This window comes from Hyalella azteca, unplaced genomic scaffold, assembly GCF_000764305.2.
Source record: "Hyalella azteca isolate HAZT.00-mixed unplaced genomic scaffold, Hazt_2.0.2 contig2374, whole genome shotgun sequence".
In the NCBI taxonomy this organism is placed as follows: Eukaryota; Metazoa; Arthropoda; class Malacostraca; order Amphipoda; family Hyalellidae; genus Hyalella; species Hyalella azteca.
In genome coordinates, this window is record NW_025932651.1 from 16,819 (window position 1) to 30,608 (window position 13,790).

Here is a 13,790-nt window from a genome sequence, read left to right on the forward strand (position 1 = left end):
GGTACTGTCAGGTGTGATGGGACTTGCAACTGCTGGATATTTTGAAATGAGAAGAAAACAAGGTCCGTTCCATCTCTCGTCAACTATATCCATTTTTTCACAGATGATTTTAAAAAATAATTTTCAGGCTAATTAAAATAGATGATGGCAATAAGAAATGCTGGATGAGGTTTTTCGCTTTCACGTCTAACATATTTTTTTAACATATCACGTCTGATTTTGTACCTAGCTGGTACAAAATCAGAGTATTATTTTTTATTTAACGCTTCATACACACGTTAAATAGAAGAATAGTTGATGAGGGTTATTTTAATTCAAAGTATTATTCTGAATTTCTGATCATCGCAGGATGAATTAATTGTATCTGAAATGAAAATGTACCCGTATTGAGCAGTATTTTTTTACCAGCCAGCTAATTTATCAACGGAGGAAAAGATATTTTTTATGAAATGCATGACTGACGTGTGCAATTAATCAATTATTATGTGAATTGCCTTTCATTGTCGAATTCAATCTTTTCTTGCGCTGGTTGCATGTGAGCTGTCGAGGCGAAGCCCTAGGAATTCTTCATATGAAGCTACCGTTCACTACCATTGAGATAATGCATTTTCTTTACGTTTTTTATCAACAATTGCGAGTATAGTTGACGCCGAACGCGGGATCTCACGGCTGTCCGATATCAATTCACTTGACCTGATAGAGATTGAGGACGAGTCAACATCTGATAGACACGTGATAGATCACGCGATCAAGACCGCAGTAGTGGGCGGAAGCGAAGGTAATACAAGGGCTAGCAACCTTAAGCAGAGCCCCCCAGTAGCTGATGAGCACTTCGCGATGTAGCGTGTAGCTTGAGTTCTCCGACCTTACGGTCGATGCCGTAGCTTATACCTCTGTATCGCAACTCTGTATTACCACCCCGTATACAAGATACGTTGTCTGAACTTATGTGTCTTACTTATCCCTCACTACCTTAGTCAACGTAACCCGATCCTCTGGTAGAGCTTAATATAATGAGTTCAATATCTTGAGCGCAACCTCGGACACGGCCGTCAAATATTCATGTGACTTCGGCCAACGTTGGAGGTCCAGTCGCTCTGAGATCCCTGTTAATTACTCCTAATTAATACTTTGATAGCCTGTAGTGTACAGTCTTGTAGACCGATATATTCCATTAGTGTACAAGACATTTATTTAGTATAACCAAGTCAGTGCTTCTTGCTTGTATTCGTTTAACTATTTTTAATGTGCAGATTCAATTGATAATTGCAACGTTGTTACTTCAGTATTAAATCCAAGGAATAGAACTCGGTAAAGAATTATCGAACTTCCATGTCCACACCACATAGAGCTCACGTGCTAGGAGGTTGAAACTTATTCTGAGCCGTCCTAAGATTAACACCTACTGAGGAAGGCGATAGGCCTCCAGAACATTTTAAATTTGTATGACCTCTTTTTCTTTGCAAACCGTGAAATTGTTGCTTCAACTGATGTTAATGCGTCGAGGATAAATATGAAAGTTTATGCAGGAACCAACTTTAAGTGCACTGGAACAAACTTCAAGTCAAAAAGATGCACTTTCAATTTTGGCCCGACAGTCGCGAGTGAGCGTTTGCATCGAGGTAAGGCAAGAAGCAGCGATTGTTTGGTGGACTGAAGAGACTCATTGGATTACAGGCGCGCCTATTTGTGAGTATATTGGCCGACTCCGTGCACTTTCTCGTGGGTGAATTTAAGGGCCCGCTTAGCACTGGCACTTACAGAGATGAGGGTCATCTACTGGACACTGATACTTCTACCTCTACTCTGTGGAGTTCAGTCCACATCTTCACTCTTCATGAACGCAGGTGGGCAATATCCTATGTCGAATCTTTTCAACGGGGAACAATTCAATCCAAGCAAAATTCTTATCTCCAGGATTGAAAATCATCAACGCTTGTTAGAAACATCCTAAATGAAATCTTCGAAACGGCATGAAATTAACCAAAAATATTATTATTTTGTATTTTGAATGTTGCATTTTCCTGTAATGAAATCAAAAAAAGTGGTTGAACTATTATTTCATTCAAACGCTCTATTATGTTTATTTAATTCATGAAGCACATATTCTGAGCTTCGCCAATGCTCTTTTAATTTATATGTTACAAATAAACTAATTTAACATCTTCGGTCTACGAGATTGAACAGCACTGCCTCCTTCACCAGTGAATTTGGTCAACCAGACCAATTAGCAAATTTATGACGGTTTATGAGCAAATTGACAATCACGTAGAAATTCACCTATAAATTATATTCAAACAAGGCTAGGACACTTCTACAAAAACCTCAATCTCCTATATATATCGGAGGATGGAAAATGTTTATTTTTTAATTCATTTCATTTTTGCTAATATATAAAAACTCTATTACCACTTTCCTCTCATTGAAAGTTAAATAATTATTGCCAGCTTCCCAAAGTGCCAATTAATTCTCGTCACTGTGCTATGATTGTCCAGAGAATTCTTTTGAATTCTCTCGAAACCTCGCGAAAAAGTAGTCGCAAGAATACCTGTATATATAAACTACTTTATGGAAAAAATCGTATTATCAGACTGAAAATTCGAATTAGTGAGTCCAAAACTCATCATGAGATATAAAATTGATTCGCAGCCTTAGTTAATTTTATCTCTTCAAATAAGTAATTGCACAACACCAAATTTCAAACTGAGCGAGTTTTGAATTTAAAATCAAGTTATGCAATGAAATCCTAACTAAAATCCTTTTAAAAATCACATTATGGAAATATTTTTGTCAATGTGGTTGAAACGGTAGCTTTTAATTTTCACTCTCTGCTTTTGAAATTGCAACTAATTAGCTTTACATCATTATTAAGTTCTTGGCCTGATATAATCAAAGATAACTAAATTAATAATCCGATAATTAATATTGTATATTCACGACTTCATCGCTCACCGAAGCTCACTTGCATTCAGCATAACTTGGATTATTTATTTTGGCTTATTCAATTGGCGAATCAATACAATCCCATGAATGAAAACTTTAGTATACACAAACGAGATTGGATTTTTGATTAATTGTCTTATTTCAACACAGCCAATCGGTATTTTTTCATCTAATGGATTTCAGAAGAATATACAGAAATATTCATTGGGATCGACCTTACAAGTCGTTTTCTCAAGCAGAGATATTTCTCCTCTCATAATTGAACTTTGCGCAACAATATCACGCTTCATGAACTTGGTCATGAATTTTCCCCAGATGCCATAAAACTGCAATTAAAAGAAAATAGTAACGGCTTGACATTCCGGCAACGGGTTGACTTTTTTTATTAAATATATCGCAGCTAACACAGTTGCTATCTGCGGAGATTTCAAGTGCAATAGAAACAGTTGATTAGTTTGTATTTATTTCAGCAATGAACTTTCATCCATAAGCTCTGGAACAACTTGAAATGATACTCAACAATAAGTCCAAAGTTACATTTTCTAAAGTGGCGTTCAAAACATCAGGAAATTTTCGAACATGGTATAAGGTATAACAAAGCCCTGTCCGAATACAAGCTTAGATAATGTTATTTTTGCGCATTGATTAAGTCAAAACCTAATTTACTAATTTCAAGCTCTGATTAAATTATTCTGAGCCTGGTAGCCGTAACCTGATTGTTCAGAGTACGCAGTGGGCGTATTTCATGCATTCAGCGCAAAGTAACTGCAATTTATGCATTCAGAGCTTCGTAATAAAACATTTCAAGTGAGTCGCGGTTTACTAGGTAAATAATTGTGACTCTTTGAAATTCGAGGCAGCCAATTTATGCTAATCAAACAGCCGAGATTGGTGCTCAACTTCACAAGATTTTTGAGTTCTATTTATAGTTGTATTTATTTGGGCTTACACGTAAGGTTTTATACAGGTTGATGCTTCTACACTCATTCCCAAAGATGCAGTCGTTAGTATACTACAAAAAATAAACGTATAAGGGTTCGCCCAATAGATAGAAAATATCTCGGCTATTTTCTTCAAGCACATCTTCTCGTTTTTAATCGTGAAGAGCTCATTACAAATAAAAAGCTACCCTGCGCTAACTATTTACAGAATATATGTTAGTTAATACGAAAAACCTAATTTCTTAAACAGATTCACATTCCGCGGATTTTAAATAGGATCTCACTAGTTGGTAGAACCGCAAATTCATACGTGATATTTTTTCGAAATCTGCTCTGATGCTAAGATTCAAATTCAAGCATTATATGGTTTTGTAAGAAACGTCTTATCAAGATGTTATTCAAGTGAGTGTAGTAGAGCAATGCTAATTATTTAGGGCACTGTATTTGTTCGAACATTTCACTTCGTTTAATGTTTACCCATGGACCCGGAAAAAAAGTATAGCTTAGATTTTTAATGCGCGCTCAAAACACGTGTGAAAAGTGAGAAGAATTTATCGCTTCTAACTGCGGTATTATGTAATAGTGAACTCAGTGAATGACTTTACATCGTCACGTGGCGATTTAGATCCAGCTTAAAACATTTGTTTTCATTTTTGGATTGGCTAATCATGAACTTTGTACAACAAATTTACCAATTTCTCCGGTTTGTTAGAGTTTTCTCTATAATTTTTCTGTCATTTCAAAGATTATTCGAATCAGTTAAGCAAATTGAAAAATATTAAATTGTTCGTATTTCGAATTCCTAGCGAGTATGTCATCACCTTGACAGTGAATTAAGCTGTTCCTTCTCTTTTTCGTTCATCATCCTAGGAGGAAAAATATTTAAACTATGGTGAAGCGAGGACGGCTCCCCGGCTGCTAAATTGTTCCCGAACCTGGTACTATTTGCCGCCGGGATGCGAATGTTGCTTGGCTTTCTTGCACCGCAAGTGTGACGCTGGTTTGTTTTGTGTTGCAGTTGCCGGAAACGCCGACGTTGCCTTGTGACCGGCATCTCGCGCTCCACGTGATCCTCTATCTGCTGACATGGCAGCTTCCATCTCCACATATCACCTTGAAGAGCTAAGAAGTTCAGATGCGCACGGGATACGTGCCCTCGACAAGGAAATTGTGACGAGTTTGCCAAAGCTGGGCAAGTTTATTTCGACGGGTCTCCAGAGGCTAGCGAGCCCGACGCAAGTTTCTACTGCAGTTGCTGTCACGGAAAATTTGAATATTTTTCCTATCCGATCGCGGCGCCCGCAGTCATGGCGCAATGCAAAGAGAATCAAACGAGATAAAAGTATGGGCAAGAAATTCCACAGAAACCATGGATTATTTATTAATTTCAACAAAGGGCACCATGCTGGAGACGATCATTACACAGCTCTTGCGCCAAAGGCCTTACCCGTAGCTGAAGCAGCCATTACCGACGTCGAAGTCTCCGTAAAAACAACAACTCCTTCAATAGAGTCTTTGATGCCGTCAAAAATAATCCCTTCTCTCCCTCCTCATCTGCGTGACATGACCACGACCACGCCGCTGCCCGCCGTATTTTTCAACAATAGTTTCATCAGCAACGTGACTGCACAGCTCGGACAGTCCGTATTTTTGCCTTGCAGGACCAAACATTCCAGCGACAGGAAGGTAAGAACAATATATTCTTTACCTGCCCATCGAAACATTTCAGTGAACGAGGGTTAGTACGATACAGTGTTTACTCACCTCCATTTGATGGTATCATTCAGTGACGCGTGACGATAGGTAAATACAATGCAGTGGTCACCCAACACTGCTGAATGAAATGTACAGGAAACATTTGTCAACACCTGTCGAAGACCATAAATAGTTGACTACTCTTTCTTCAGTTGAAATAGTTGGCTCAATGAATTTCAGTTGGCTCAATGAAATAGAGCCTTGCGGTGTCACTGAGATCTCCGAGTGCATAATTTTGAATTATATGTAACTTTTAATATCGTGCTAAGATTGAAAGACATTAATCTTACATATGTGAAAAAACTCCATTGAAGCCACTTCAATTATAAGCTGAACATTGATATAACGAAAAGTAAAACGATTTTACCTTCATACGAACCATGAATTTTTTTTGCAGAGTTCGTTGTGTAACACTGTACATGAACTTTCATTCCGTATATTTTCATAGAACTGAAAGCCTTTTCAAGCCAGGTACGTCCAATATTTAACAGCGCAGGGATCGATGAAGTGCTGAGTGACTGCATGGACACCAGTGCATTGAACATAAATTGTTCAGAATTTATTGAATAAAAATACGCTACTGGCCTTAAGAGAATAAAAGTCATAGTCTATATTGTCGCAGCCATTTAGTGTCGTTTCTGTTTTGACACTAATGGAATTTCGTGAATTAAAAAGTTCTATCGACATGCTATAGATATAATTCAATACTGAGGTCTGAACAAGGGCACTTATCGCGTTCAATCGATCAATCCGTTCACGGCACGAAGCTTCAGCCCACCACTTTATCCTTGCACCTGCACTTCCTGTGACCTGCACTTCGACGAATACGTGAACCTGCCATTTTCCACGTCAATTTTACCAATATTGCTATTCATGACGAGCAATTCGTACCGGAAACAACTCTGCTGATGAAGTCGGCTGACCAATGCATACTAATTCAGTCTACAAGCTCGCCAAGTGTAATAAACAATCAATCACCGGGCTGCTGTTCAGGCCACCATCAGAATAATACTGAAATGCATCGCCGATAGATCCGTTTCTGGCATGATCGAGATATGCATGTAACATACCGAGGATGTTAGAGATATTATATCCCAATATACATATCCCAAAAGATACAAATACATATCCCAAAGGATGATAGAAATATTATAAAAATACATCGCACGCTAAAGTGCCGGCTAATCGAGATTTCAGCCGGTATCGCGATCGAGATTTACAGAAAATACGTCGCTCGTCGATCCTCGGTTCGAGCAAAGATCGAGCTAATGCAAAAATAACCGACATGCAGAAACACTGATGAAATCAACAGTAGGTGAATGCAGGAATACTTCACAATCCCAACACACGCCTAGATCACGATCCAGATTAAATCGAGGATCCAGCTGTTCAGAACGCAATGGAAGTAACATATAAATACACTAACTCAATTTAGATGTCTGCACCGAACCATAACTAAAACATATCACGATGTTAAAACAGACTAAAACGATGTCCGGGCCACGTGCAAATCAATGATAGATCAAACACATTCTGAGTTTTTTATTGGTTCAGGTTCACTAAAGACGAGGAAGCACATCGCGGCATTAAACTGCCATGCATAACACTTTTATTAACCTTGATGAACTTCATATTGGCTTTTAACAGTTAAAACGCGTACATGAAATCGGCAAATTTTTGCGCAGGTTCAATAAAACCAAAATTTATCGGATTGCATCGTGACGAATAATTGGTTCATACAACTGGAATAAACATCACAGTTTTCGGCGGATGGATTTGCAAAGCGCCATATCGTTCAAATCCTTGTTATTAAACGTGCAAATCCTGGTCCTCTATTTCGTATTTTGTTTGGCGACCTCGAGACCAAGTGTCAAATGCACAAAAATGCACAAGTGCCAAATGCACAATGTGCATTTCGGACAGGATTCTGAAATCGGTTTCATATGCGGACTCTGAAATCGGTTTCATTCATTTAAAATTTTAATTTCCGCAATATTTAGCATCATACTGAGATCGACGGTCCATTAATTTGTGCTAATTTTATTCCCAACGAAAAAACTCACTATATATACTGAAAATTTTTTCTAGAAATTCATCTGGAAGCAAAATAATCGGCAATGAATAAAACAGAGCATCGTTAATGTCTGTTCAACTAAGTATGTTTCACATATTAGTTTGTTCTTTACTCGTCCTCCCAGCGTGTGAGTTTACAGTAGCGTAAGTAAAATTATCCCGTATAATATGCAATAATTATAATCTCTCTTCGGTCGAACGACTGGCGTCACTCAATTCAACACACAAATTTGATTCATATTACTTTTCATAACAGTGATCAAGCTTACTCTCACGTTGCCATGGTGTCTGTAAGAGTAATCTGTGCGCCTCTGGTCTTCAGTTTATCCCACAAGTCTCGTGGGTGCGGCGAAGAGACTGGCACATTCTGACGTCTGGAACAGTCACGTACACTAAAGAACAGCGCTACGACGTTCATCACCCTGAGGGAAGCACTGAGTGGACGCTGGTCATCAAATACGTGAAGCTGCAAGATGCTGGAACATACGAATGCCAGGTCTGTCTGTATTGGTCAAGATATTCACGATCGAGGAATTCGTTCTGCAGTCAGCACCTATTAACAGTCACTATCACTTGTGCTGCTGCCTATAGTCACTTTTATTTGTGCTGCTGCTATTATTACAACAGCAGTCACTGTTATTTTTACAAGTAAACTCATCTTGTTGATCTATTTATTGTAACGTCTCAATGAAAATCTTATGGAAAATCTTTATTACCTGCTTCAAAGTTCACTCACTTTTCGAAATAATAACGGGGCCTAGATGTAGTTTGCCTTTTTATGCATATTATTCACTAGTACCAAAACATTCCTCCCCAAATTAGTTTCTAACTTGCTGAAATAAAAGCAAATTTTGACTGCACGATCATTCGTTGCTATGGCGACGATCTGATGACACGAGCACTGTTTGCCATTAAACTATAAATATTACCCCAATATATAAGAGGAACACATACGTTTTCTTTGCCTAACTATACAATTTGCATAAAAACTTTAATCGTTTTTTGCAGTAAACATGATGATAATGTCTTTTTTTTAATTTCTGTGTGGAAGCAATCCAACACAGATAGCGTTGTAAAGATTACGGTTGTGTTATATCTTCTACGTTTGCGCTCTAACGTGCAGCTAAGTTTAAAGTCAAAACTTAGGATTCTTATGCTAAATTTAATTACTACTTGAATCTTTTATTTGTGGTACTACAGCTCATGAGTGGAGGTGGTCTGGTATCACACCTGGTGCACTTGACTGTGGTGGAACCAAAGGCCGTGATACCTGGCAACGGAGAGTACCATGTCGACTCTGGCACTACCATCTCACTTACTTGTTACGTAGAGCAGGTCAGTAATTCTCCACTGAAAAGGCGTGTATTCTTATTTGAATATATGTTCACATTCTCAAACTAATATAACAAATTTCAGTCTTTAAGTAAGTGTTAGCTTCTACTGTAACTCATTTTCGACTTCCACTTCATTGCATTAAACTGGAATACTGACAGAAGTTATTCTATGTCAGATGGACAAATTTTCATACACATCGCCGTCTGCAAAGGGAAACATCAGGAAGAAGGAAAAAATTGCTCCAACCAAAAGTTCAATGTTAGATAATTTTAACATTTTCTTGTGGATTTAGTGCGCCTTACAAATTGAAAGAAACGACAGATTCCAAGATAAATATGAAGTCACGAGGAATTTACAGTGAAGTTTTCTCGTATGTGAGCTAGTAAATTTTGCCATTTCTTTTGAGACACTAGGCAAGACTGGATTTTTATTGAGTTCTTAAAATTCTTGTGTGTATGATTGCATTTGTTTTCTAAAGCCTCGAATGTCATACTTTAAATCAAGCTTTGCTGACTCAACAGATTTCGAACTCTAATTCATTGCTATTGCTCACCCAGCTCCGAATAGTTTGAGTTCTTGCCAACACTACACCAAAAGTTCTAGTTTAGACCAGCGTTATTTATGAAAATCAACAAATATTTACAGAAAGGCCATAGTTTTATGATCTCAAGAGTCGCGCGTTGCCGTTGTACATATTTCGGTACCACAAATCGGGCTTTATTAACATGGACCTGACACTGGAAAATTTCGTAAATAACTAAAGAAAAGGCTTTTTTTCCTCATCTCCAGAGTCACGTGGCAAATTTCATAAATAACTAAAGAAAATGCTTATTTTTCTTGAATTCCAGAGTCGCGTGGCGCCGTTGTACATTTTCTGGTACCACGACTCGCGCATGATCAACTACGACCAGGAGCGCGGTGGTGTGGTCGTTCACATGGAAACGGAGCCTCGCGTCATGTCGCGTCTCACCATCGCCGACGCCCGACCCTCCGACTCAGGCAACTACACATGCGACGCAGACAACACGCTGGCTGATAGTATCTCCGTATATATCACTGCAGGTGGGTGAGCTATGACACAAGCATTTATTTTTGAAGCATTATTTTGTGAAGGCTAACTGAAACTTATCGGCTTCTAACACATTGAAGCAAATTTGAGCAATTTTAGCCGTGACAATATATTCAGATTAGTAGGAAGTGTAGGTTTGACCTGTGAGAAGCACGCGAAACGAGTATAAATAAGCATTTCTAGTCGGACACAAATGAAATATAATTCATTTCATTTAATGGAATGGTCCAATGTTGTTGTTAATGATATCAAATAGAAACTAATTAAGATGTCGCAAAATATATGGTAACCAAACGAGATTTCGAATAAATATAGTGTTTTACGGTCTCACCTGTTGAGAGTGAGAGGACGTGATCTAAATCTATTGATGAAATTCTTGTAAAAATAAACCACGGTATCCGGAAAATAAGACGATTGAAGCAAGTCGGTACTTTGCCCTTACACAGGCATAGGCCCATGATAAAGAATAATTATCGTAACTCATAAATACACAGACAGTAAAAAAATATTAAAACTGTCCGTCAAACAAGCAATAAAACTATACACATTGAAATTAACCCACAATTTTTAACACATATTCACTCCTCAGGATCGGTTAACTGGCACAATTTTTAGATCAAACTTGCGCTACAAGTTCGAAAAGTACGCCCATTTAAATTTTGCGAAGTTTTAAAAGGTTTCAGGGACAAAAAATATGTTCATAAACATTCTGTCCACATAAAACAGCATTGCGTGTTGCTTCTACACTCAAAATGAACGTTCGCATGTTTTTCTAGCCATGAAAATCTTAAGTTAAGTCAAACTTTGATGTCAGCTTGAAACTTGAATTGCTGTCATGGTACACTTTGATCAAGTTTTGCACTCATTTGAGGTCTTTGAAAAAATTAAAAATCCGTAACGAGAAGCTAGCGGTGATTGCGCTGTGACAGAACCAGAAGCATCACTTAACATTTTCTGACTCGTCGTTTGATATCCACAACTCAATGTGAAGCGACCAATGGTCTAAAAATTGCAGACCAAAACATCGGTCAGATATGAGTCGATCTGACGATGCTTTCCCTAGATAAAAATTTTTGGCACAAAGTATATATTATTTATTTCGATTATGACCACGTTTAGCATTCGCCCAAAACATCAGCATTTATCCCTATCGAAATTCGAAGACCTGTCAGCCGCTGGCACACGGACGCCCCAAGTTCTTATGGCCGGGTAAATTAGAAGCTCTATGTCCGCATTAGGTTCCGGTTGCCGTAGCGAAATAAGCGCCGAAATGGAATCTTGTGAAATTACTCGTCGAGATGAAGGTTCGATTCAAACTGGCGCCTTCCTATTCAATTGCTGCAACGGTATGCTCTGTCCGGATGGGGGTGCGGGAGGTAGAGCCGCATACCCCCGAATGGCGGGAACTTCGATTGTTCGTGCGTTTACCTTGTTCAGCATCTGACCAGCCCCATCGTGCGATAGCGTCATCAGCGTTTGACCAGGGGCATCATGACGAAGCTTGACCAGCTGCTCTCTTTAATCATATTACGCAGATTTGGCCTACCGGGCAATTGACTTCCAAAAGAGGCTGGTAAATAGAAGCAAAACACCCTACGTGGCAGACTTGCTCCTGATTCACCCCTAAGCCGAATATAGTTCCTCTAAAACGACCTTAATCGGCACGAAAATTTTGACAGGGTGCTCCTGATTCACCCCTAAGCCGAATATAGTTCCTCTAAAACGACCTTAATCGGCACGAAAATTTTGACAGGGTTGTAAATTATTTCATGCAAGCGCGTGTGAAAAATTATATATTTTAATTAAAAAATATGGAGGAAAAACGGTAAGCCGGTGATGACTGAAAATTTGTTCTGAATAAGTGACAACTTTTATAACCAAAGAAAAACTGTTAAAATCAACTAAGCTCAAACAACGCACAGTTTAACTTAGACCACATTTCAAACGATGTGCACACTGTGGTCCATTTTTTAACGTGTCTAAAATCCCACCAGACAACGATGAACTGTACACCTACTTTTCGCATTATTGCTGGTTTGAAAATGACAATCGATAAAATCTAAAACATAAAACTAAATTTATTCGATCAAATATATTCCAGTAGCACGCAATAGATCATTCTCATTAGAGCCAAATATGTCAAGCGTCAAAGTTTTGGGGATATCTTCTCCCAGAATCATACGCTTTTATTTCGAGAAATTTTTAACACATTATATTATATTTCCAGGTAACAAAATCGCTGCGTTACATCCTCGCGACGTCGATGTCGCGGCTCCGCTGTACATCTGTCGCTTCCTCGTGCTGGCCTTGGCAGCCCTGCCGCTGATGCTCCGACACTTCCTCGAATTTTGTTTCGGGTTCCAGCATTTGAAATTCAAAGGCAAAAACCTAGAGCGGTGCAACTATTGTCAGCGTTCAGATTTTACCGCAGAAAGAACATCTATTTGCGGATCAGGAGCTGACCGCCGCCTTGGAGAGAATAATTTAACGCTCGTTGTGGGCACCGCGACTTCAACGTGACATTAAACGCTGTGTTATCCTTCATGGAGATATCGGCTTACCATTAACATTGAAGTTGGGGCTCCGGGTAAACCTGGTGCTGAGTACTTCAGTGAAAATACCAGCCAATTCAATATTATCATTGGTGGGATAGACGAGAGAGGAATTCAAAATGTTGGAACTTCTTAATAATAGAATTAACTGAACAATCAATAATCATATTGAAGAACTGAATAAATTTAAGCTTAAATCTTTATTATTCGGCCGTCAATATATCAAATTTTGTGTAAATATTTATTTTTCGTACTGAATAAGCATTGACTAAAACGTCTCGGCGTCAACAAATAAATAATTAGATTTTACTATAAGTCAGCAAGCTACAGTGCATAACCAGAAAATCGTTGTAAAAAAAATATTTTTTCGAGTTACGTATTCGTGGGGTCAGTTTGCTGTAAAAATTTGTGTACAAATGTGAATTTATCTATTAAGATCACGATGATAAATAATACTGCTAAGTTATGAAGTGGTCATTGAGTAAATACCCACGTTTCGGATTTGTAACTCAACTAGTCTCTCCTTGCTTCTCTCGCTTAATCCTGGCTAAATCTAACGATCAAATCGAATGCAGGTGCCGTGAGCTCCATGTATATTGTCGAACATTCATATTCTTCTCTCGGACCAAGTTACCTATTTACTCACTATTTGTCAATAACAATCACAAACGTTCACATCTCATTGCAAAAAAAAAAAAAAAAAGACTTAATAATTAAACTAGTGATCGGGAATTTTTTATGCGCAATTGCAATATAACCAATGTTTTACGTGATTGAGTACCGATTGTACCGAGTACCTATTTGTACACCGATTTGTTGGAAGCTGCAATAAACTGCATATAGTTAGCTTGCTTTCTGTACAGTGTATACTGTTAATTTCTCTGTTAGTGCTGTGTACTCGTCAATAACACATGTGAATGGCACAATTTTCGTCAGGAATTTCCTGGAAATTCTGATGCGTCAGGATATGAATTTAAAAGTGTCATCAAAAGGGCATTCGTGGAGGAGCAAACGGTGTTTTCCGCCAGATATTTCACCGTGTCAACGAATTTTTCAAAACATCCTAACGTAATTTGCCATGCAGTCTCGTCATTTATTATACCGTACTCAATCCATTTAGAG

General features: G+C 38.4%; 1 protein-coding gene across 2 annotated transcripts; it reads left to right on the forward strand.

Moving 5' to 3' along the window:
* Positions 1-1,258: 1,258 nt before the first annotated feature.
* Positions 1,259-13,784, forward strand: LOC108673332. Of its 2 annotated transcripts, XM_018161137.2 has the most exons (6): positions 1,259-1,847; positions 4,903-5,570; positions 8,035-8,208; positions 8,913-9,047; positions 9,896-10,109; positions 12,344-13,784. In XM_018161137.2, exons 2-6 carry the CDS (start codon positions 4,971-4,973, stop codon positions 12,634-12,636), a joined length of 1,416 nt encoding a protein of 471 aa, XP_018016626.1. In that variant the 5' UTR covers positions 1,259-1,847; positions 4,903-4,970; the 3' UTR covers positions 12,637-13,784. The 2 variants fall into 2 exon arrangements, with proteins under 2 accessions (XP_018016626.1, XP_047741506.1); XM_047885550.1 differs by lacking the exon at positions 1,259-1,847 and having other exon boundaries at positions 4,838-5,570.
* The last annotated feature ends 6 nt before the right edge of the window (positions 13,785-13,790 follow it).

Bases quoted from the DNA above. Each gene is read 5' to 3' on its own strand.
- LOC108673332 (XM_018161137.2), top strand. From the start codon at position 4,971: ATGGCAGCTTCCATCTCCACATATCACCTTGAAGAGCTAAGAAGTTCA. The intron at 5,571-8,034 runs GTAAGAACAATA...TCTGGTCTTCAG, and splicing joins AACATTCCAGCGACAGGAAG to TTTATCCCACAAGTCTCGTG. The intron at 10,110-12,343 runs GTGGGTGAGCTA...TTATATTTCCAG, and splicing joins CTCCGTATATATCACTGCAG to GTAACAAAATCGCTGCGTTA.